Genomic DNA, 25,983 nt, shown 5'->3' with positions numbered 1-25,983 from the left:
TCCCATTGAGTTGGTAACTGTGGGATCCACGCAAGCACTGAGAATTTACAGAAAAGGACCAGCAGTGTTACAACCACAATGAGGTAATGAAAATAATTTGCTCTTGCCTGTGCCACAAGGATTAGAAATTGGAGAAAATAAGGTCGATTGGCCATGGTCCTGGCCAATGCAGCTGCATTGGTTGGGATTCCTAAGCCCATGGGGTATTGGGATCACCTAAGATTTAAGATATATATAACTAATCCAGGAATCCCCCATACCTCAAGGTACCATGTGTATGACTTTGTGGACACCTACTGTGCCTAAGCTAACTGTGAATTTAACTCCAGAAGACTCCCTGCAATCGCAGGGGGGAAAAGTGTGATACCTAAAACCCCCTCGCTGCACCCCTTCTCCGGGAACTCTTAGGTCCACTAATGGAAAGTTAACTTGTATATCAGCAGAAATTACCCTTTATTGTTCCCCATAAACATCTTTCTTTTTGCCCATGGCACCTGTTGTGTGAGTTGAATCATGAGAGACACAAACTGATATAGTCTAACTTTACAGAAGAGAATTTATTGAATTGCAAGACTAAAAACATTTATTATTAATGATATGATAGTTGAAAGTAAAGCAGTCTGTCCAGCAGACAAAGGGAAGAAAAAGAAAAAACTCATCAAATCAGGGTTACAAACATTTATCATTAATGACACAATAGTTGAAAGTAAAGCGGTCTGCCCAGCAAACAAAGTTGTCTGTTCAGCAGATAAAGGAAAGAAAAAGAAAAACTCACCAAACCAGGGAAAGCCTCCACATCTGATACTACCGGCTAGGGGGTCCCATGTCTTCAGCCTATCAGAGTTCTGGTTTGCACATGGTCCCAGGCAGAACATCCCTTCCTGGGTGAGACCTCCAACTTTACCTGGGACTCAGGCCAGTATTTATGGCAATTTGTCCAGGAGTAGAAATGCTTTGCTGCGCATCTCAAGGAAGGGCTAATTCCTTATCTTAGTTACACCAGCACGTCCACACGGGGCGGGGAGCGGGGGAGCCTACCCCTCAGCGGAGACACCGGTGATCTATTAACTATTATTGAAACTCCTGGGTAAACTCCGTTAGGCTTCAGTGACTTCCATTGTTATATACATACTTTTGGTCCTCATTCCCTTGTAGACAGGCCGGCACCTGCTGTCGTGCAGGGCAGCTATCTGCTTACGGTTCATGTTGGTTTGGTCCATACATTACACCTTCCTACAGTTTTTAACACAGCATCCTAGGGGCCTCAGCAGTAACTCATGCCCACAATTGAGTCCAGTGTTGGGTTTGCCTGGACTGCCACCTTTAAGTGCTACCGGCCTTTCTTCTGTGGAATTCCACAGGTGGGGAAGTTTAATGTTCCCATAGAAAGATGCGGTATGTGTGTTGGGGGATGCTGTATGAGGTGTTTTGGATGTTCTCTTTTACTTTTATTTTTATTTTTATTCTTAGTTTTATTTTTTAGAGTAATGAAAATATTCAAAAAATTGATTATGGTGATGAGTACAAAATCATGATGATACTGTGAACAACTGATTGTGCACTTTGGATGATTGTATGCTATATGAATATATATCAATAAAATTGCATTAAAAAACTATCATTACAATTTTTTAATAGAATGGACTAGTAATAGCAGAGCTAGAGCCTCAATATATATGAAATTAACATATATGAAAGCAAACACACACACACGTACTAGATTGCCATGTAAAATGCAATTTCTTCCTGCTGGTGTCAGGCAAAAAGTTTAACAAAGCCCTGACTATATGTCTAGCCCCAGTTATGCTTTTGTTTGCTGCAGAATCTTTAGAAAGTAAATCTGATTTATTCATTTATAAAATAGGGATATAAATATTTTTCTTCTCTACTTCCTAGAAGGCTTTTGAAAATTAAATGTGATAATATATGTGGGATAAAACTTGGGAAACTCTATAGGTCTTTGTGCTATTGTACACTTGGATTTGGGGACTATAAGAAAAAGTTGCTGATGATATTCAGGATTAAAAAGAATTCCACAGTGCTTGCTTTGGCAGCACATATACTAAAATTGGAATGATACAGAGAGAAGATTAGCATGGCCCCGGCACAAGGATGACATACAAATTCGTGAAGCGTTTCATATTTTTTTGCACTTGGAAAGTTATCACTCTTATGTATATATGTTACATTCTACAATAAAAAAAAATGGTTGGAAAAAAAAAAAGAACTCCACATGGAATTCTACTTTTATGGGTCTGTCACTATCTCTTTGTCCCCATCACAATGTAGGGTTACTTAAGAAGGAGGAAAGAAATCGAATGATTTGTGAACTTCAATTTTTTGTGCTCCCTTAGGCTCTTAATTATAAAAGTTGACCATTAATTACCCACATGACAATTATTGCTTCCAAAGCACTAGCGTGTCTTGCAGAAAGCCCAAATTCAAATACTGTTAAGAACTGAATTGAAATAATTGTTGTAACAGACAGTTATTAAACTCTTATCCCATTCAAGCCCTGAGTTACGTCTTTTCTTTCAGGAACCAATCTGTAAGGGTTTTTGTTTGTTTGTTTTTGTTTTTTAGCAAATATCGCCAGTTAACATACATCGAATATCCACATAAATAGGCCACTAGACCAAAAACTATATAGGTAATCTTTAGAGAAAGTGATTTTTTTTCTATTATTCACCCTAGAGGCAGGATGATTAAGAGGGTTAAGAGTTCGCGAGGATAAAGACACAATTACTAAAAGTGTAAAACATGCTTTTTTCTTTTTCTTTTTCCACAAATTCTAATAGGTTTCTTTAGCTGAGGACAAAATAGCTATCCAACTATACTTCTCTTCCTTCTGGAAGCAATCCTCTTTAATACGATCAGACTTTTTCTGTGGTTTGATTCTAGCTCTCCTTGAAAGTACAAAACCCCTCTGTCCTCTAGCGGACAGCTAATTCAAAATAAAATTTGATGTAGCGTTTTTTCTCAACAGGGAGCAGGAAAAGTGGCCTGCCCCTCAGGATCCTTTAAGACAGAAAACGACATTTGCATCCCTTATCTAGCGATAAGCAACCATGACTCAAAAAACCCTCTAGACTCCGGGAAACTTGTCTCCTATCCTTGTAAGGGACAGGAATTTATCAAATCTAGGAAGAAAGCGGGTAACTAACGGCTCACAAGACAGAAAGAAAATGGGTAAAAGACCATCTTGGCCGTAATGCTAGGGCTGAGCGAAAAAAGAACTAGGAAGCTTTGTTCTCATTGGGACTTTGTCCCTCCCAGATATGAGCAAGCGAGCGATCGCTCCGCTCTTATCCCCCAGCCAATTGCAAAAGACCTAACAAAGCGCAGCCCAGCCCCGCGGAAGGAACGGTTTCCGAGTGCTGGTTTCTTTTGATAGGGGAGCCCTTCTATGCTCTCGTCTTTACTCACTGTGCTTTTTGTAGCCTAACAGCTCCTCCAACAGCAATTTAGGTTGATTGTTATAACCTGCCAAGAGCTCGCAGCAACAAAAAGGATGAAATTCTTTCTAGACGTTCTCCTTCTTCTGCCCTTTCTGATCCTCTTCCTCTTAGAGTCTTTCCTGAAGCTTTTAATTCCTAAGAGGAGGAAATCAGTCGCCGGAGAAATCGTTCTGATTACTGGAGCTGGACATGGAATTGGGAGACTCACTGCCTTTGAATTTGCCAAACTTAAAAGCAGACTGGTTCTTTGGGATATAAATAAGGTAATAGTGCTTTTTATGTTTTACTGTAGTACCTTTAGGCAACGATCTCTTACAGAGTCTCGGTAAAATAGGTAGAAAAAATTACTACTACTGTTTTACAGATGTGGGGAGGAGCGATATGGATTAATCAATGTGTCTATGGTCGGATGATGAACGGACCTAGAGAATGTAAGATTCCCAGTTACTTCCTATCCGTAATTAGACACTGTAAATTTACCCGCACTTTTGTACTGAAAGCAATTCGTAATCGGCTCCTGAACCTGATTTCATGATCCGTCTGTCTTAATCATATGGAAAAAGTAATCGTTTTAGCTAGTATATTAAAAGAGTAAGAAGCTTGTACCTAATAAAAAATCCTACTTGCGGTAACTGATATAAGTGGGTTTAAAAGATTATGTCAACAGAAAGCAATATCACTTTACCATACCGATTGTCAAGAGTAGTTTTTAAAAATCATCTTTAGGTAAAAACAATAAAAAAAGGAAAAGAAGAAAAGAACTTCAATGTAATTTCTTTACCCAGGACAGATACTGGCTTAGGGTAAAGAGAAGGACCCAGATACTTTTTATTTTACAGATGGTACAAAGGATTTCTGGAAAGCACTTGACAGACTGAAACATGGTCCATTACACTCTAGTCAATGATCTAGAGTTCAGGGAGGGGCCAGGAGAGGGTTTTAAGCGAATTTATATTGAGGATTCTCAGACTGCTATGTTGAGAAAACATTGAAGGGGAGCAAGGGCAGAAGCAGGGAGAGCAGTTAGGAGGCTACTGATGATACAGATAAGAGATGACAATGGCTTGTCGGACCAGAGTGTTGAAGCAGTCAGAAAATTAAGGACAATGTAGTGAGTTTTTGTTAGATTAAATTGGTTTAATTTAAATATTCCATCTTTTCTTTTGAGATTATGTCCTTCCTACTCTTTAAATGAAATTACCATAAACGTACATGAGAGTTGCTTTGTTAGTTTTTAGTTTGGAAAAATTTAAAGTTGACAGTCCTAGTTTATATACACAGTTCACTCTATTTTTCTTAAAATTTTACAGATTTTAAAATCTAAAAGACTGAGAGCCACTAAACCTGGCTGGGACTGGGGAAAGGAAAGCGCAGTGGGAGTTTTGAGCAGTCCAGGTAGAAGAAACTAGAGATGTAAAGCTTTTGGACTGGTGGATGTGTGGAGAATGAATGAGGAAGTTTGAGATTGTCATGCGATCCAGCTGGAATGGTAGGCAGGGGCCAGATCAAATTGTTTTCACCAGGGGCACAAAGACAAATTGTCCCCAGAGACAGTTTCTCAGATAAACCCAACCAGTGAGGATAGCAATGTCCAAATGTATCAATCTTAAGATCTCAGGGACTGGCATCTTCATGTCGTTAAGTCTACAAAAAGAGGAACATAAATTTAGTGAGGTACTAGTGGTGGCTTCTGCTTTATTCTTTAAAATTGAAAGCATTCCATGAATTGGGATGCTTTATATAGCATTATATAGATAATGCTTTATATAGCTAAACTGTCAATTCCTGTTTCTTGAGTAGCAAGACTATTAACCCAGCACTGACCATTCTCCCCGACCCCCCCGTCTTCCCACCCCCACCCCAGTGCCTGTTTAGATTAGTTGTGGAAGATAAATCAGTAAGTGCTAAGTACATAGTATGTGCTCAAAGACTGTTTATTGAATGATAACGTGAATTAATGAATAAGAAAACTAATGGGAGGAATCAGAAAAACATTTAAATTTTTAGTAATCTAGATCATTGGTGAAAAGGTTTTGTTGTGCTGTTAGAGGGCAAAGTATAATAAAGACTAAAGGAGAGCCCAGGATTAAAATTTAAGAGCTGAATCCTACACATTAGGAAAAAAGTTACCAAGGGAAATCCTAAAAAATTACGAGCAGTTCCACTGTGCTAAGAATAATTTCAAAGGATGAATCCATCCCCCCCCCCCAAAGGTCTGCTTATGTTTTATTTCTTACCAAATGAACATAGGAGCTGTCTGAAGTTATTGCTGGAGAAAATGAGAACTGAAATTTATTGCACTGTTCAGAAGGTGTCGAAAGCAGACCTTGACCCATGTGAGACAGTCCAACAAAGTAGAGTAAAAGTGAGACAGCAAATATGAAAGAAACCTCTTTGTCTCCACCCACTCAGTCCATTAGTAGTTTTAGAAAGCCAGCAAATAATAAACAAATTTCTGGAAAAAGAATAAATGGAAAATGGATTTAAATTGTAAAACTCATTCCAAATAAGGGACTGAATTTAATAAAGAGAAGACTCAAAGAATTAACATGATATACTTTTAAAGAGGCATGTTAAAAGCAGCCTATTAAGACCTACATACAGTTTATCTGAGACGTTTTGATAAACCTTGGGGAATCCTCACTAGATTTACTGCAGTTTTTGTGGGAGATTTCAGTAAAGGAAAAGCACCCATTTCCTTTTACTTCCGTAACAAAGCTCACTACACAAAGTGCTAATTCCTTCCATAGGTGCCCAAATTTGTTTTTTTGCAACATTGCCATTTACTAGCAAATTTATACACTGGTACTCTGATTCTCTATGTTACCTGTGGGTAAATGTATTAAATTCTCCCAGGGCCTGTCTACTACTGCATTAGCTGATGATAATTTCTGGGCCTGCAGAGCTCAATCCAAGATATCTTTTGAGATATTCTCATAAAATAAGAAAGCTACAAAATTAATCAAATGCAAATAAGCAAAAATAAAAACAAAAAACAAAAACAACTCTGTGGTATGATTCTTAATTCAAGGCAATTCAAAACCAATGTCCCCAGTTGCCTCATCATCCCTTTTCCCAAATCTGTTCTTTTCCTGTAATCTCTGTCTCAGATGTTGCACCACCTTCTTGCCAGCTATCCAAGCTAAAAACAAGAATGTCAGATGTGGCTCCTTCCCCTCCTTCTTCAACCAATCACCAAGTCCTGCTGATTTTGCCACCTAAATATAATTTTAAAAAATTATTCTCTCCTCTGTAGTCTTTGTATTAGTGCCATAATTCAAGCATTTATCTCATACCTGTATCACTGTAACCGTCTTCTAATTTCTTGCTATTTCTCCAGTATTGTCCCCTAAAATCTGCCCTGCATACGTTAGCCAGAATAATCTATATAGTACACAAATGTGACTGTATAACTCAATGAGTGCCCCCCACCAGTTAACTTTTTGGGCAAAACTTCTTAATGTCACATAATGCCTTTAATGTGGACTCTTGCTTGCCTTGAACTTGTGATCCAGCAACAAAGATCCACTAGTACTTTCCAAGGACCATTCTCCTATCCTGGCCTGCCCTTTCACCACCTCTTTTTATTTATTTTTTTTATCATGGTAATATATATACAGACTATCCCATTTTAACTACTTTCATGTGTGCAATTTCAGTGATATTAATTATATTCACAATATTGTGCCACCATCTCTACTTTCCATTACCAAAACTTTTGCATCACCCCAAACAGAAACTCTTTACCATATAAGCATTAACTCCCCATTTCCTCTACCTTCTAGCTTTTGGTAACCTCTAATCTACTTTCTGTCTCTATATATTTGCTTCTAGATATTTCATATAAATGTCACCACTTCTTTATCTGGTTGTTCTACTCTACTGTACTGTACTCTAGAGTAGTACTGCTTGCCCCTCTTCTGTGTTCCTGTTTCTCCTTGTATGTAGCTCTATCATTATACTTGCTACAATACATTAAGTTGAACTATAGTCAATCGTTTATTACATATGACAATAACAATTTCATATCGTCTAATCTAGATATTTTACTTATTTTATGTTTCTCCTAAATTGTGAGCTCCTGGAGGTTGTATTTGCGTGCATAAGTTTCTTCTAAACATAGTGATTATAACACACACTTTAAAATGTTGAAGGACTGAATGAACAAATGATCTGTAATTAACTCATTACTTACTTATTTTGCATCCAATAAATTGATGGTCAGTAGTTTTTTTTTAAATGCAATTTTATTGAGATATATTCACATAACATGCAATCATTCAAAGTATACAATCAGTTGTTCACAGTATGGTCATATAGTTGTGCATTTATCACCGCAGTCAATCTTTGAACATTTTCATTACTCCAAAAAATAAAACTAAAGTTAAAATAAAAAAGAACATCCAAAGCATCCCATCCCCCCCCCGCATTGTTCGTTTCCTTTTTTGATATGATTTTGTTGAGATATATTCACACACCCTACAGTCATCCACAGTGTACAATCACTTATTCACAGCACCATCATACATTTGTGTGTTCATTACCAGAATCAATTTTTGAACCTTTTCCTTACTCCAAAATAAAAATAAAAGCAAAAAAGAACACCTAAATCTTTCTATCCCCTCCATCCCACCCTATTCTTCATCTAATTTTTGTCCCCATTTTTCCACTCATCTGTGATGATCAGTACTTTTTACTGATATGGAAAAAAAAAGACTTGACTTTATTTTTTAAAGCCTAGTAAAGAATCCATATAATATGCACAAAGTAGGTGAAATTCATCAAAATAAAACTAGTATTTTAAGATTTTTGTCTTCTAAAAAAATGCTTGCTTTAAAATCAGTACCAAATACAAGAAGTTAGTCACAGTACTGAGAGTAGAGTACTCTTTTCAAAATTATGTGACTGTTAAATCCAAATTCAAGAATCCAAGTTCGAAGAACATGACTACTCTTTTCAGCTGCCTGATATAATATGCTAATATCATTTATTTTATCTCTCACCCTCTTTCTTGCTTTTCCTAGCATGGAATTGAGGATACAGCAGCAGAATGCAGGAGACTGGGTGCCACGGTTCATTCCTTTGTGGTGGACTGTAGTAACCGAGAAGATATTTACAGCTCTGCGAAGAAGGTGAAAATTTACATTTGGGTAGAATTATATCATGTTAGAGCTGGGAGGGATATTTTATATCATGTTAGAGCATGTGGCAGATAGAGGTAACTGAGAAATTCTATGATTTTCCTAAGGTCCTGCAGTTAGCCGGTGGCAGGCCCAGAACTACAACCTGGGACTGTGGTTCCCAGACTTGAGTGTGTTTTGGAATCTCCCAGCGTTTGTTAAAAATATACATTCTTGGGCCCCACCCCTAGAGGTTTTTTTTCAGAAGGTCATTAGTGAGGCTGAGAAATCTGCATGTTTTGCATCACTGTTCTCCACCCCCCAGCTCCCCACCCCAACTGATTCTGATGCAGATAATCCTTGGATGATGACATTTGCAGCATCACTGATAGGATAGAATTAAGTTAGAAAGTTAGGATAAACACATTCTTTATTGAACTTTTATAGTAGATAGATCTATATCTTTAAAGTATTGTTTGCCTTTTCTGTATACAACTGAGATATGCTGTATATAAAATGGAGTTTCACCCTGAATGCAAACTTGGATGTACCAGTTAACTAAATATTTCAATGTAGAAAGGAAACTGCTGGGGAATCATCAGAATTTCCTTGGCAGATTCCTTAAAATACACATTCCTGGATTCTCATCCCTGGATACTCTAATTCAGTACGGTTTAAAGATTCTGAATCAACCAGTCTTGAGAATCTCTTTGTTTAGGGAATTTTAGATTTGGGGCCATTTTTTTTTTTACATTTTTATGCAATTTTATTGAGATATATTCACATACCATACAATTATCCAAAGTGTACAATTAGTTGTTCACAGTATTATTATATAGTTGTCCATTCATCACCATTATTGATTGTTGAACATTTTTATTACTCCAAAAAATAAAAATAGGAAGAAGAATTAAAAAAAAAGTAAAAAAGAATGCCCAAACATCCTATACCCACCCCCCATTATTCATTTACTTTTTGTCCCCATTTTTCTACTCATCTGTCCATACACTGGATAAAGGGAATGTGAGCCACAAGTTTTTCACAATCACACAGTGGAGTCATTTTTAACTTTTATTTTTAGATTATAATCTTTAATTTCAAACTGATGCCTCTATTGTTCATGAAGCCTGAGCTAAATCAAAAGAATAAGTAGAAGTTACCCAGGCCAAGGGTGTGAAATGGCTTTCCAGGCAGGGCTAAAGTAAGAGCAAGACCTACAGGCAAGAAATATCTCCATTTAACAATAACTGTTGACCTAAATGAGCAATGAGAATCCTTCATAGAGATGAGTACATTGCATAGTGTTTAAGAACCTGGGTTCTAGAGCTGGACTGTGCAGATTCAAATGCTGCCCTTCCATGTATGCTAGCTATATGACCTTGGGCAAGTTACTTAACCTCTCAGTGCCTAGTTTCTTCAAGTATAAAATGGGGATTGCAGCAGTACCTTCCCCATAGGGTTGTTATGGGGATTAAATGAGTGAATGATGTGTAATACTTAGAATAGTACCTGGCATACAGTAATCACTTTTGTAGATATTAATTAACAGTATTATAATAGAACTACCAATATTATGTGTATAACTTTGTTAATAGTCATTGTTGGGAGAATCCTTAGTTACCTAAAGGGAAAACATTTGTTTGCAGACTAATCTGGGAATAGGTTGTTCTGGACAAGATAATTTTATTATTTTAACCTACTACATATATTTTAACTACAGTGTTTTATTGAAATTATTCTAAAATAGACTATATGCTTTCTAGTCTCCTTAAATAGAGTATATACATGGAAACATGATTATCAGATATTTTGAAGTAGGTAGTTTAATGGGACTGTTTTGGTATCAAGACATTTTTATGCCACCTAAACAAACTTCCAGCTTTCTCGCATTATTAAGAAATGTGCAGACCAGGCATTCACATCCTGGCAAGACCCTAGGTGATGATGGAGAGCTCAAGGATGAAGGGTAGAGAATGTCTGAGCAAATTCTTTGGTAATAAAACAGAAATTTATAAAGTGATATTAATTCAGAGGCATTACAACAGCTGTATCCATCCAACTGCATAAAAATGTCCTGCTTTTCTTGGTAATTTAAGGGTCATTGTTCTGAACAACAATTTTCATATTGTGCTAGACATGTGGCCATAGACGCAAATTGTGTTGATCAGGAGCCAACTAACTTAGCTTGTCACTCTTACTAATTTAAATATAATCTGATAAAATTCAATTCTGGCTGACGAGCCTTCTGTAGGCACACTGATGTCCTGCTGGGGTGTTGATGGACTTTTGTCTCCTGACTTCCTTTCTGCTTGAGGTGGCATAATTTGGGCTCTGAGAGAAGACAGATCTGGAAGAGTCTCAGCTCCATCATTTGCTAGCTCTTTTGACCTTGGACAAGAATCTTAACCATTCTGTGCTTCAATTTTCTCATCTGCAAGGTGGCATACTAAGGTTGCTACCTCACAGAATTGTTATGAGAATTAAATGAGATAAATGATGTAAAATGCCTAGCACAGTGAGAGCCTCTCATAGGCTATTTACCACATCCCTCTTCCCTCAACCCCCAATACACCATAGCACTTTCTCTAAATACCTCTATTAAAAGCAGTTAGCTTTTATTTGGAAAACAAGGTATAGCAAAACGCATTATAACTTTAGGTCCAGCCACCCAAGTTGCTTAGTTACTCAAAGAACCATAAAAAATGTGTTAAAAGATATTCTTGCATTCCTAGCCTTGGAACTGTGGTCTTTGAGTCTCATCAAAAGTAAAGCTTAAGATCAAGATCCTTTGAGCTTTCTTATTTGAAGGTACTGCTACTGATTATGTGAGAGTTCAAATGATATAAAAATTATTTTGAAAAAAAATTTTATTACCTGCAGTTCTTCCCTATAGAGTACAACTAGTCTTTATAATTCGGTGGAAGCCCTCCACTGCTATTAGCAGTTAGCCTTGTTTTGGTTCTGTTTTCTCAACTAAAGTCATTTTATCTATGATAGTTACAATGACCTCTAAAATCTGGCTTTAAAAACTCAACGTAAGCCCTCCCACTTTAGCATTTTAATTTCTCAAATATTCTTCCTTCTGAAATAATGCCAAACTAGATTTAATTATCACAGGGAAAAAGCCACATACCACACATATATATTAGAAAAACATAATATGTATTTTTTTATCTTATTTGCTTCATATTTTTATTTCCTCATAGGCACCTCAGAAGATTAAGAAATGAATCTTTAAACATGATACTTGCAGACATGTATAAATGGATAGGTAATAATCAGCGATAATAATGATAATAGCAGTTGACTATGCATACCAGATATTAGTCCCTTTACACCCATTATCTCATTTGTTCCCACCACTCATAAGGAAGCTGCATTATTATTTCTGTTTTACAGAGAAGGGACTAAAATTTTGAAAGGTTAAGTAACTAGTTCAAGGTCCAACAGATAGTGAGCGGCAGAGCCGGGACTCCGGGTTAACTAGAGAGCTCTCTCTTCACCCCTAAGCCTGCTGCCACCTGATGGAGGAAGACTGGTGAGCAAGAGATTGGAGTGACCGTGAAAATAAAGAAATAGAAATAAAGAAATAAAAGATGTGGCCAACCTAATGGTGTAATCAAATTTACACAGTTCCCCATAATAGTCCCTGAACTGGTCAATTAATTTTTTGACTTTTTTTTTGGCTTACCTTTTAGAGTAGTATTTTAAAGACAAATGCTGCTATTTGTCACTGGCTATGTTTCCATCCCTTAGCCAAATGCCTTGTGGACTACAATCACTAGAGTAAAGTCAAGAGACGAAATCTCAAGAGAAAATTTCTACCTAAAAGTAGACTTATAGGCAGAGCTGTTAAGTAGCTAAAAAAATTTAAAAGTTTTTTCGTATAGACACATATATTACAAAATTACTTTTTTTTCCACATATACTAGACAAGTGCATACAAATCTCATACCTTTTAATGATATATTTGTTTTTCTTACTTTATTTTTAAAGGTGAAGGCAGAAATTGGAGATGTTAGTATTTTAGTAAATAATGCTGGCGTAGTTTACACATCGGATTTGTTTGCTACACAAGATCCTCAGATTGAAAAGACTTTTGAAGTAAATGTACTTGCCCATTTCTGGGTAAGTATGATTTCTTTTACAAAAGCATTCTTTTGAATAACCTGAAGATTAAGTTTAAAGTGGCTCTTGCAGCAGATATAAAAAAGTTTCAAATCAATATTAAAGTTTTCTCCAGGTACCAGTTAATAACATTATATGCAGAGATCGTTTTCCATGCTATGACCAAATCCCATCAATTTATTCTTTTATTTGTACCATTTCATATATCTTTTATAAAGATAAATTAAAATTTATAAAGCTAAAGCTAAATATAAAGATATATATCAATATATATAAAACTTATAAATTTATAAAGATAAAATAAAAAGATTTTATAATATCTTTTATTTATATCATTTATTCTTCCTCCTCCCTAAAAAAGAATAATAAACTTCAGCTGTGTGTGCGTGTTAGTTCTGAAATGGGTCACACATCTTTGTGATCCCATTCAGAGATAAAGGAAGAGAATAGGGACATTCCAAGTCATCTTCTGTGAGAATATAAAAGGTGAACCCATTTTGCTTTCAGATTCTTATGAGACTGAGGCCTCATATTATTTTTTGGTCCCAAAATTGCAAACTTTGTTATGAACTTCACATTAAAAAGTGTGTGTGTGTTTTTGAAGAGTCAGAATATTGTCCAAATGACAAGTTCCTAAAAGATCTCTCAAATTTTTCTTGGATTTGTGTTTGGGATGACTAATCTCATAGGAATATTGAGGCTGGTGGCAATGCAGTATTTTTGTTTGTTTGTTTTTTAATTGAGATTGTTCACAAACCATACAATTATCCAAAGATCCAAAGTGTACAATCAGTTCCCCATGGTACCATCATGCAGCTCTGCATTCATCACCACAATTATTTTTTTTTCAATTTTTAGAACATTTTCATTACTCCAGAAAAGAAATAAAGACAAAAAAGGGAAACTCAAATCTTCCCATACCCTTAACCACACCCCCTCCATTATTGATTCATAATATTGGTATAGTACATTTGTTACTGTTGATGAAAAAATGTTAAAATACTACTGACTGTAGCGTATAGTTTGCAATAGGTATATATTTTTTCCTATATGCCCCTCTGTTATTAACTTCTACTTATAGTGTCGTACATTTGCTCTAGTTCATGAGAGAGATTTCTCATATTTGTACAGTTAATCATGGACACTGTCCACCACAAGATTCACTGTTTTATACATTCCCATGTTTTAACCTCCAAATTTCCTTCTGGTGACATAACGTGATTCTGAGCTTACCCTTTCCACCACATTCACACACCATCGAGCACTGTTAGTTATTCTCACAACATGCTAGCATCACCTCTGTCCACTTCCAAATGTTTACGTTCACCCTAGTTGAACATTCTGCTCATAATAAGCAACCGCTCCCCATTCTTTAGCCCTGTTCTATATCCTGGTAATGTATATTTCATGTCTATGAGTTTACATATTATAACTAGTTCGTAACAGTGAGACCCTACAATATTTGTCTTTATGTGTCTTATTTTACTCAGTATAGTGCCCTCAGGGTTTCTTCATCAACCCGTTTTTTTAAAGATGGTTTTGTTCACACACTATACATTCTGTCCTAAGTAAATAATCGATCGTTCTCTGTATAGTCACATATTTATGTGTTCACCACCATCACCAACATCCATATAAGGACATCTCCATTTCTTCCACAAAGAAGGAGGAAGAGTCAAAGAAGGTAGAGAGACAAAAGAAAAAAAGAGAGAAAAAAAAATGAGAGCTAGGAAGTGACAAAAGGAAAGATGACATTAAACCAAAAAGTCAGACAACATCACCAATGCCAAGAGTCCCTTAACCCTCCCCTATACCCCCCATATGCATTTAACTTTGGTATATTGCCTTTGTTACATTAAAGGAAGGATAATACAATGTTTCTGTTAATTATAGTCTCCAGTTTGCATTGATTGTATTTTCCCTCCAATCCCATCCTATTTTTAACACCTTGCAATGTTGACATTTATTTGTTCTCCCTCATGTAAAAACATATTTGTAACTTCTATCACAATTAGTTGAGTACCCTAGGTTTCACTGAGTTATACAGTCCCAGTCTTTATCTTTCCTCTTTCCTTCTGGTGTCTCACATGCTCCTAACCTTACTCTTTCAACCATGCTCACAGTCATCTTTGTTCAGTGTACTTACATTGCTGTGCTACTATCTCCCAAAATTGTGTTCCAAACCTCTCAGTACTGTTTTCCTTTCTGTCTGTAGTGCTCCCTTTAGTATTTCCCGCAGCTCAGGTATCTTGTTCACAAACTCTGTCATTGTTTGTTTGTTAGAAAATATTTTAAGCTCTCCCTCATATTTGAAGGACAGTTTGGTTCATAGTTTTTCTTTTTTAGTATTTTAAATATATCACACCACTTCCTTCTTGCCTCCCTGGTTTCTATTGAGAAGTCTGCTCATAATCTTATCAAGCTTCCTTTGTATGTAATGGATCGCTTTTCTCTTGCTGCTTTCAGGATTCTCTCTTTATCTTTGACGTTTGGTAATCTGATTATTAAGTGTCTTGGCATAGTCCTATTCAGATCTATTCTGTTTGGGGTATGCTGTGCTTCTTACATCTGTGATTTTATGTCTTTCATAAGAGATGGGAAATTTTCATTGATTATTTCCTCTAATATTCCTTCTGCCCCTTTTCCCTTCTCTTCTCCTTCTGGGACACCCATGACACGTACATTCCTGCATTTCTTCTTGTCATTCAATAACTGGAGACTTTGCTTATTTGCTTATATTTTTCCATTCTTTTCTCTATCTGTTCTTTTGTGTGTAGGCTTTCAGGTGTCTTGTTCTCCAGTTCCTGAGTGTTTTCTTCCGCCTCTTGAGATCTGCTGTTGTATGTTTCCATTGTGTCTTTCATCTCTTGTGTTGTGCCTTTCATTTCCATAGATTCTGCCAATTGTTTTCTCAGACTTCCGATTTCTACCTTATGTACGCCTAGTGTTTCCATTTTCTTTTGCTGTATCTTTTCTAAACTTCTTGAATTGATTTAGCATTAGTTGTTTCAATTCCTGTATCTCAGTTGAAGTGTAAGTTTTTTCCTTTTACTGGGCCATACTTTCATTTTTCTTAGTGTAGTTTGTAGTTTTCTGTTGTCTAGGTATCTGTTTTCCTTGGTTACCCCAATCAGGTTTTCCCAGACCAGAACTGGCTCAGATCTCAGAAGGGAGCAATATTCAGTATCAGGTTTCCCTGAGGGTGTGTCTTAGAAGATTGATACACCCTTTCCCTCTTAGGGAAGATACACCACACCCCCTCAGAAGATACCATTTTTATTTGAATAGTCACTCTGACTCTGCTATCTCCATCCTTCTCTGGGTCAGAGAGCTGCGAACTGAAAATGTCTGAGGCTTTCTCCACTGAGCCGAAAAGGGGACAAAAAGCCCCACCTTCAGGGCCAGTCTGCGGCCACTCTCAATTTCACCCATCGGCCAGAGATAGCACCTGGTCCTCTGGGCTCACCCTCCCTCCCAGAGAGGTCCTCCAGCTCTCCAAGGTCAGTCGTCACCAAATGCCTCTGTCTGCTTGTTGGGGATTCGTAGCTTGTATTGAGCAGTCAACACTTGTTAATTAAAACCCAAGTTGGAGCTGGGCTGAGGTATATTCACTTGTTCAGAGAGTGTTGCTCTCTATCAAAGCAAGGCTTTGCAGTTTGGGTGGCCGTGGGGGAGGGGCTCTTGGCTCAGGTCCGCAGTTTTTACTTACAGATTTTATGCTGTGATCTCGGGCATTCCTCCCAATCCAGGTTGGTGTCTGATGTGTGGACAGTCACTTTTGTCCCCCCGCAGTTATTCCAGATTATTTACTAGTTGTTCCTGGTTGTTTATTAGTTGTTCCAGGGGGACTAACTAGCTTCCACTCCTCTCTATGCCACCATCTTCTTCCTCCCTCAGCCTTCTTTAATGTTTATATTCCTAAGTTATTGACATCTGTCTTTGTACTTTTTTGACTTCCGTGTTTGCTTATCTCTCTGCCTCTATTAAACTGTGGGTATTTGAGAGTACTAACCTTGTCTGATCTGTTTCCGCATCCCCAGCACATAATAGGTGCTCAATAAGTATTTATTGCATTAATCACTCAGTGATCACTGGAAGATTGCTGGTCCCTTCAAAATTTTGATGATATAAACAATTGTCTAACAATTTTACATTAAATGTAAATTGTTTTGATAACTGTATTATTATCCAGATTCAATAACACGAGATGATAAGACATCGATGACAACAGATGGAGGACTTGGGACACCAGAAGTTAGCAGTTGAAATGAGATGGGTTCTCAAGGTTTTCTGTTTTGTTTCTCTCAGTCTTTCTCATCTGAGCATCCTATCTAATTGCTTTATATTTTCCACGTTTGTCAGTTAACCTAGATTTTTTTCATTTATACCAAGAACAATGTTATTAAATTCTACCTTTGTTTCAAAATATTCCCAAAGGGTCTGCCAATCACAAATAAACTATTTTTTTCTCTTTTAATAAAAACTATTTCTAGACTACAAAGGCATTTCTTCCAGCAATGATGAGGAATAATCATGGCCATATTGTCACTGTGGCTTCAGCAGCTGGGCATATTGCGGTCCCCTTCCTGCTGGCTTACTGGTATGTGAACACATTTCCTTAATTGGGTCCAATGCTTAATTTTTGTCCACTTTTTTTGTCCTGTCTAATGAGGACTACCTTTAAAGAAAATAGATTTGAAGTTGCTGAAATAGGCACAAAGAGTTCTACAGAATCTCTTGTACAACAGCATTATCAGCTGTTAATATCCTCTAGGTTTCAACTAGTAACCAGTTCTAGAAGTAGCTGTAGGAAAATTATCCAATTACAAGTATTTAAAAAATATTTAAAGCATTTCTCATCCTTTTTAGCACCAAGGAATTATAAAACAAGGAAATTGTCTTTTTTTTTTTACCATGAACAAAAATTAATATTAATAATTTTTAATTAAGTAATGGATGAAATTATATGAATACAAAAGAGAGAGTGTGAAAAGAGAGAAAGAGACATAATTAGTATAATCTGGGATTCTAAACACAAAGCACTCAGAAAATGGAATTGTAAAAAACCATACCACTGTAATAACTGAAAACTTACTGTAGCAAGCAGGCACAGTATATTGTGCTCCCCTGGGACTGTAACGAATTGGTCAGTGGGGCCACCATGGCCAATGTCATGACCAGGGAGGGGATCCTGCTGGTTACACACGCTCTAGTAATTCTTGGCTGTTCCTATGTTTTAACAAGTGATAACTTTAAAAATCTTGAATTACAATTGTGCAAATACATATTCACACATACATAATGCTCAAATTTGTTTTCTGTCATTGCATTCTTTTGGAAATAAGTACCTAAATTCTAGAAACAATATGGATATAGTTGTATATGGACCTCCAGATATGTGTATAAAAATACAGATGTAGACACAGATGGGTAATTTGTTTTTATATAATGTGTATACATATAACTTGCATTTTAAAAGTTCACAAGGATATGTACCAGACTGTTTTACCCTGACCACATCTAGAGAATGGTTATACTTAGATAATAGAAAGTCAAGTGATTTTTATTTTGTTTTTTTTTTTGTTGTTGTTCATCTATATTTTCTTTTCTTTTTTCTTATTTGAACATTATTTGTTTTCTAATTAAAAGGTTTGAAACTAAAGACTTGGATTGAATTTTCAAAAATAAAATAACAAAGCAGTCACAGAACAGTAATGTGGATTCCAGAAGGTATATTGTCTTCTTCAGAGCTGGTTTAAGTAAGGAAATTGGCCCCCAGCCATCAACGGCTAATATTATTTTGACATTTCTCCCACTTCCTTGATGAAGGATAGTTGCAGGTGCACGGCTGAACAACAACATGGCCTTTTACTCCCCTACCAGGCTCTAATCTCTTAGTGCATCAAAGAATTCAATAGGGCTGTGGAATACTGTCACGCTTCCTCCCGCCCATTGCTGTAGTAATTACAACAGCTCTTTTTGCTTCTGATTTAATTCTGCTCTACGAAGTGTTTGACAGTAAACACCAGGAGAGGATGAAGGAACTTAACTGGGTTTGTGTGAGAACAAATTTATTTCTGGGAACTAATGATGATGCTTTTGGAGGAAGCATAGGATTCTCATTGAATATTATCGAAGCAGGAATGCCATACGCAATTGTGCAGGTTGTGCACTACACCATTCACATTCAGCCTCTTTTAGATTTGAATGAGTTTTCCAGCTGATGGCAGTCAAGTAGCTTGAGAAGAAGGGTGTTTTATTCTAATTCACACAAAGGTGCCATTTGGACTAATAGGCAAGGCTGCAGCCACACCAGTGTCTGTGTACTTCCAACCTTGGTAGAGATCTATGGTTTGCTTGCCTTTGCAGAATTCCTGTTTAGAATCTATGATTTTTAATTGACTACAGTTGTTTTCAATTCAGTTGCTCTTTGATTTTTGCTCAGTATCTGATCAATGGTAGAAATTTTGCAGAGACACAGGAAGCAAAGTTTATCAGTTGCTGCTGTTAACAATTAGACAGATTAAACTGAGGTACTGTTTTTTTTTTTTAACTTTTTTTAATTGAAGTATAACATACATTTATAAAATTACATATATCATAAGTGCACAGCTCAATGAGTGACTGCAAAATGGACACATCCCTTTAGCCATCATGCAGGTCAAAAGATAGAATATTACAGGACCCCAGCAGCTCCTCCTGGGACTCTTTCTAATCACTACCCCTTTTTTCATCCCCAAAGGTTGATTTGTAATATCATAGATTAATTTTGCCTATTTTTTTTTATCTTTATATTCGTGGATTCACACTATATTTGTTAGATTTACCCATGTTTAATTGGTAGCTGTAATTTGATCATTTTCGTGGCTGTATAGTATTGCATCATGTGACTAAACAGCAACTTATTTATCTATTCTGTTTATTTTATTTGTGTTGTTTCCAGGGTAGAGTTATAATGAATAACAATGTTATGAATCTTGATTCAATAACTTACTAGCTGTGTGACATTGGGCAAGTTACTCACTTTCTCTGTGCTTGAGTTTCATCATCCATAAGTTGGAATAATAATAGTATCTAATGCACCAGGATGTTGTAAGGCTTAAATCATGTAATGTAATACAAGTAGCATAGAATCTGAGATCTTGCCTGTGTTCAATAACATGAGCGTGCCTGTGGATATTATATTCCAATACCACTTCTCTATATTCACACAAAAACATATCCCACCCTATCTCTGGTGAGGTACCACCTCTCATTTTATTTTATTTTATGTTATTTTATTTTTGTGTTTTAGGTGTGATTTTTCTTTTATTTTAAATTTTTATTGTGATAACGTACAGCATAAAATTTCCCATATTAACTACTTTCATGTGGTATTAATTATAATTGGCTTCTCTTTCCTAGCATAGTGTTTTCAAAATCCATGTTGTGGCATCTATCAGAATTTTATTCCTTTTTCAGCTGAATAATATTCCGTTGTATGTATATACCACATTTTGTTTACCCATTCATCTGTGGATGGACACTTAGGTTGTTTTCAACTTTTGACGATTGTGAGTAATATTGCTATGAACATTGGTTTAGTAGTATCTGTTTGATTTCCTGCTTTCAATTCTTTAGGGTATATACCTGGAAGTGAAAATGCTGAGTCATATCCTAATTCTATACTTACCTTTCTGAGAAACTGCCAAACTGTTTTCCACAGCAGCTGCACCATTTTACATTCCAACAAACAATGTACAAGGGGTCTTATTTCTCTGCATCCTTGCCAACACTTGTTATTTTCCATTTGTTGTTATTTTAATAGCCATTCCAGTTGGTGTGAGGTGGTATCACATGATTTTGAGTGAGCATCTCTTCATATCCTTTTTGGCCATTTGTATGTCTTCTTTGAAGAAATGTCTATTCAAGTCCTTCATCCATTCTTAAATTGGGTTGTGTGTCTTTTTGCTGTTGAGTTATGAGTTCTTTGTATATTCTCCATATTAAAACTTTATCAGATAAATGGTGTCCAGCTGTTTTCTCCCATTCTGTTGGTTGTCCTCTCATTTTCTTGAAGATATACCACACGATGGATTGGCTTAAACAACAAGCAGTTATTGTCTCACAGTTTTGGAGGCTAGAAATCCAAAATCAAGGTATCAGCAAGACTCTACTGCCTTCCAGGAGTCTGTGGCATTCTGGTGCTGGCTTGCCACAATTGGGGGTTTCTCTATTTGCAACTCTGCCTCCCGTCACATAGCCATCAGTCTCTCCTCAGTTCTGCACCTCTGGTTTCTGCTGACTTCTGGACTCTGGCTCCTCCTTGTGGCCTTCTCTGACTTCTGACTTTGTTTCTTCTCCACTTTATGAGATCTCTGGTAACATGGATTAAGACTCATCCTGATTCAGTTGAGCCACACCACAACTAAAAATAACATTTTCAAAAGGTCCTATTTACAAATAAATTCCACCCCACAGGAATTTGGATTCAGTTTAAGAGCATGTCTTTTGAGGAAGTACCTAATTCAGTCCACCACAGTCTGTCTGCCCTTGTGCCAGTATCATATGTTTTGATTACTATAGTAGTAGTATAAGTTTTGAAATTGGGAAGTGTGAGTCCTCCAACTTTGTTCTTTTTCAAGCTGATTTTGGCTATTCAAGGACCCTTGCTCTCCCATATGAATTGATGATTGGGTCTTCATTTTCTGTGGAGAAGGCTGTTGGAATTTTGATTGGGATTGCATGGTAAGACTTTGGGTAGTACTGACATATTAACAATGTTTATTCTTCCATTCCGTGAACACAGAATGTCTTTCCGTTTATTTAGATCTCTGATTTCTCTTAGCAATATTTTGTGGTTTTATATATATATATAAATATATATATATATATATGATTCTTCACATCCTTGGTTAAATTTATTCCTAGATATTTGATTCTTTGAGTTGCTATAGTAAACGGAACTTTTTTTCTTGATTTCCTCTTCAGAGTGTTAATTACTAGAATATAGAGACACTATGAATTTCTCTGTTGTTGATCTGGTACCATGCCACTTTGCTGAATTTGTTTATTAGTTCTAGTAGCTTTGCTGTGGATTTTTCAGGATTTTCTGTATTGGATCATGTCATCTGCAAATAGGGAAAGTTTTATTTCTTCCTTTTTAATTTGGATGCCTTTTATTTCTTTTTCTTGCTCTGGCTAGAAGTTCCAGTAAAATGTTGCATAGCAGTGGTGGAAGTAGGCAGCCTTTTCTTGTCTCTGATCTTAGGGGCCGCCTCTCATTTTAGCTTCTAGAATGCTTTCCCCCAATGGGCAACGCTCTGGCTCCTCATTGTTTGAATGAAATGAGAGGTAACCTAGAATTACTTGCTTCTTTTCCTGTAATCCACCCCTCATCTGTCCGTACCTTGAGCTGCTGCAGCCATAGCAAAAGATTCTGATTACAACTCTGAACTCCCGTCTTACAGGACAAAAATATTTTGTTTTTTTTTAGTTTATTTAAACAGTCTTAATGATTAGTGTAAAAATGCAAGATAAAAGAACTGGATTCATGGTGGAGGAAAGTGGATCTTTTAAATTTATTGAGGCTTGTTTTATGTCCCAGCATATGATCCATTCTGGAGAAAGTTCCGTGAGCACTAGAAAAGTATGTGTATCCTGGTGATTTGGGATGTAATGTACTGTATATGTCTGTTAAATCTGATTCATTTATCGGATTGTTTAGGTTTTCAGTTTCCTTATTGGTCTTCTGTCTGGTTGATCTATCTATAGGAGAGAGTGATGTGTTGAAGTCTCCCACAATTATTGTGGAAACATCAATTGCTTCCTTTAGTTTTGCCAGAGTTTCTCTCATGTATTTTGTGGCACATTGATTGGGTGCATAGACATTTACAATTGTTATTTCTTCTTGTTGAATTGCCCCTTTTATTAGTATATAGTGGCCTTCTTTGTCTCTCAAAACAACCCTGCATTTAAAGTCTATTTTATCTGAGATTAATATTGCTACACCTGCTTTCTTTTGGCTGTAGCTTGCATGAAATATTTTTTCCATCCTTTCACTTTCAGTTTCTTTGTGTCCCTGTGTCTAAGATGAGTCTCTTGTATGCAACATATTGATGGTTCATTTTTTTTTGATCCATTCTGCGAATCTATATCTTTTAATTGGGGAGTTTAATCCATTTACATTCAACGTTATAACCGTGAAGGCATTTCTTGAATCAGCCATCTTATCCTTTGGTTTATGTTTGTCATATTTTTCCCCTCTGTCTATTAATATCCTTTATTGTACCCATACCGAATCTCTTTAGTATTGAACCTTTCTCCAAGTCTCTCTGTCCTGTCTTTGTTTCTCTGTCTGTAGGGCTCCCTTGAGTATCTCCAGTAGGGCAGGTCTCTTGTTAGCAAATTCTCTCAGCATTTGTTTGTCTGTGAAAAATTTAAGCTCTCCCTCAAATTTGAAGGAGAGCTTTGCTGGATAAAGTATTCTTGGTTGGAAATTTTTCTCACTCAGAATTTTAAATATATCGTGCCACTGCTTTCTCGCCTCCATGGTGGCTGCTGAGTAGTCACTACTTAGTCTTATGCTGTTTCCTTTGTATGTGGTGAATTGCTTTTCTCTTGCTGCTTTCAGAACTTGCTCCTTCTCTTCCGTGTTTGACAGTGTGATCAGACTATGTCTCGGAGTGGGTTTATTTGGATTTATTCTATTTGGAGTTCGCTGAGCATTTATGATTTGTGTATTTATGTTGTTTACAAGATTTGGGAAGTTTTCCCCAACAATTTCTTTGAATACTCTTCCTAGACCTTTACCCTTTTCTTTCCCTTCTGGAACACCAATGAGTCTTATATTTGGACGTTTTATATTATCTATCATATCCCTGAGGTCCGTTTCAATTTTTTCAATTTTTTTCCCCATTCTTTCTTTTATGCTTTCATTTTCCATTCTGTCATCTTCCAGGTCACTGATTTGTTGTTCAACTTCCTCTAGTCTTGTACTATGAGTGTCCAGAATCTTTTTAATTTGGTCAACAGTTTCTTTAATTTCCATAAGATCATCTATTTTTTTATTTAGTCTTGCAATGTCTTCTTTATGCTCTTCTAGGGTCTTCTTGATATCCTTTGTATCCCGTACTATGGTCTCATTGTTCATCTTTAGTTCTTTGAGTAGCTGCTCTAGGTGCTGTGTCTCTTCAGATCTTTTGATTTGGGTGGTTGGGCTTGGGTTGTCCATATCGTCTGGTTTTTTCATATGCTTTATAATTTTCTGTTGTTTTTGGCCTCTTGGCATTTGCTGAACTTGATAGGGTTCTTTTAGGATTTGTAGACAAATTGAAGTAGTTATCTCTAATTTATCAGATCTACAGCTTCGTGGAGTACACTTTAACTAACTAACCAGCAGGTGGCGTCCACGAGCCACCTGTTCTCCACAAGCCAGTTCTCCCCTGCTTAGCCTTTGTGGTGAGTGGGGGAGTGAGTCTTATGGGGTCCAATTGGTGTACCAAGCTTGCGTGTGTAGTTGGTGTTGCCTGCCCTGTATATGGGGCGTGTTTCTGGGCAGTCAGGGAAGGGGGGTGGCTCTAACAATCAAATCTCCCTGGTGATCCTGGAGTTTTAAAACTGCTGCAATAGTCTAATCCTTCAGTTCAGTCCTGCCACAGTTTGTCTCTGCCACTGACCCACAAGTCCTTGGTATTGGCGTATGGCTCTTGAGACTTGCAAGTGGGCCCCTCTTCCAGGCTGTGCAACCCCTGGTCCTCTGTTGAGGGATGACTGTGCTATGTCACAGGTGAGTACCGTCCCCCCAGGGCAGTTCTGGGCTGCTGGGCTGTGTAGAGAGGCTCCCAGTCTGCTGAAATGATGGCTGAATGGGGCTTTGTTAATTCACACTGCTCTACCTTCGGAATTCTGGGACAATCAGCTGAGGTTGCAGGGAAGGCTAATGTCCACGCCCAGTTTTCTGGGGTGTGCCTGTTATTTGAAGCACTTCCGTCACACTGGGTTGTCTGGGGCAGCTCTGGGCTATGGGGCTGGCGATGGGCAGGAGTGTTTCCTGTCCACCAGGATGATGGCTGTGAGCAGACACCCCCCTTTTCTTGGGAAGTTGTGGTGTTTAGTGAATTTTCTCAGCCACTGGATTATTGCCTTTTGTCTCAGAGCTCTCTTAGTTCTGCTCTTGTCTTGACCTGCCCAAATTGTAAGTCTTTGAAGCTTTCTGTATTGGGCTTCTTAGAGTAATTGTTTTAGAAAAAGAAAAAAGGATTAAAAAAAAAAAAAAAAAAAAAGGGCCCTCCTCACAGATCTAATGGGTTATTGAAATGCTAAGAGACAAAGCAATTAGGGCCATTAAGGAAAGGTCCGCAGGGCAGAGAGATCAGCTTTTCTTCGGGATTTGCATATGAGCCTCAGGGCCTGAGCTCTGCCCTTCCCCTTTGTTCACCAGAACTCCAAAAATCCTTCGCTTTTATTTTGGAGTTTTTTGTGTTGTTTTTTTCTATGCCTGTTTCCTCTCTGCTGGGCTGGCTGCTCTCAGATTCTCTGGTGTCTGGTCTCAGTCTATCTATGGTTGGAGTTTGGATCAGTAGAATGAGTTTCCGATAAGGGCTGCCACTGCAGTTCTCCCTTCTCCTTCCCGGAGCTGACAGCCCCTCCTCCCACGGGACAGCCTGGCAGGGAGGGGTGCGGGTCCCCTGGCCACAAAAACTTACAGATTTCGCTGATCTCAGCAGTTTGATGTTTTCATGAGTGTTGTATGAAGTATGCCCAAAGTCAGATTGCTCTGTGTTGTCCAGTCCACGCAGTTCCTGGCTTTCTACCTACTTTACTGGAGGAGTAACTAAAACATACAGCTCACCAGTCCGCCATCTTGCCCCGCCTCCCGGGAAGTGGATCTTTTGATTCTATTCTTAAATGTTTTCTTCTGTTTGCTAGATACTTTGTTGTCTAAAAGTATTTTGAATTTAGGAGCTGTGGAACTCTGGCTAGTATGTCTAGCTAAACTAAACAGCAAATATATTTGCATGAAAGTTGTCAATTTGGAAAGACTTGGCAAAATAGAGTTCTAATGATTACCTTGCAATGAAATTTTACTTAAAAATAATTTTGAATAGGTATACTAATTCAGACAATTAATAAGAAAAAGAAATTTGATATAATTTTACAAAGTGTGGGGGAAATATCCATTCACTTTTAGCTTTCATATCATGTGTAAATATAAAAATTCACCCTAAAGTTCAAAAATATAAATTTCTTTTAACAAACTTGAGATTGTTAATTCCGAGTTTTAATATCTTTTTGGA

General features: G+C 37.1%; 1 protein-coding gene and 1 non-coding gene across 2 annotated transcripts in view; both read left to right on the top strand.

The window, feature by feature from the left end:
- Positions 1-2,038: 2,038 nt before the first annotated feature.
- Positions 2,039-2,147, top strand: LOC119530763. Its single transcript, XR_005216143.1, has one exon. It is a non-coding gene; the product is annotated as a U6 spliceosomal RNA (small nuclear RNA).
- Positions 2,148-3,350: 1,203 nt separating this feature from the next.
- The window catches only part of HSD17B11 (hydroxysteroid 17-beta dehydrogenase 11), a 47,631-nt gene continuing 24,998 nt past the window's right edge, over positions 3,351-25,983 (top strand). Inside the window, exons 1-4 of the mRNA XM_037830223.1 lie at positions 3,351-3,721; positions 8,483-8,590; positions 12,575-12,706; positions 17,200-17,306. Of these exons, the coding sequence (XP_037686151.1) occupies positions 3,512-3,721; positions 8,483-8,590; positions 12,575-12,706; positions 17,200-17,306 (557 nt within the window). The 5' untranslated portion in view covers positions 3,351-3,511. The remainder of the gene's footprint in view (positions 3,722-8,482; positions 8,591-12,574; positions 12,707-17,199; positions 17,307-25,983) is intronic.

Source organism: Choloepus didactylus, chromosome 3 (assembly GCF_015220235.1).
Source record: "Choloepus didactylus isolate mChoDid1 chromosome 3, mChoDid1.pri, whole genome shotgun sequence".
NCBI lineage: Eukaryota > Metazoa > Chordata > Mammalia > Pilosa > Megalonychidae > Choloepus > Choloepus didactylus.
Note: the sequence above shows the minus strand (reverse complement) of the source record. Positions and strands in the feature narration are given on the sequence as shown.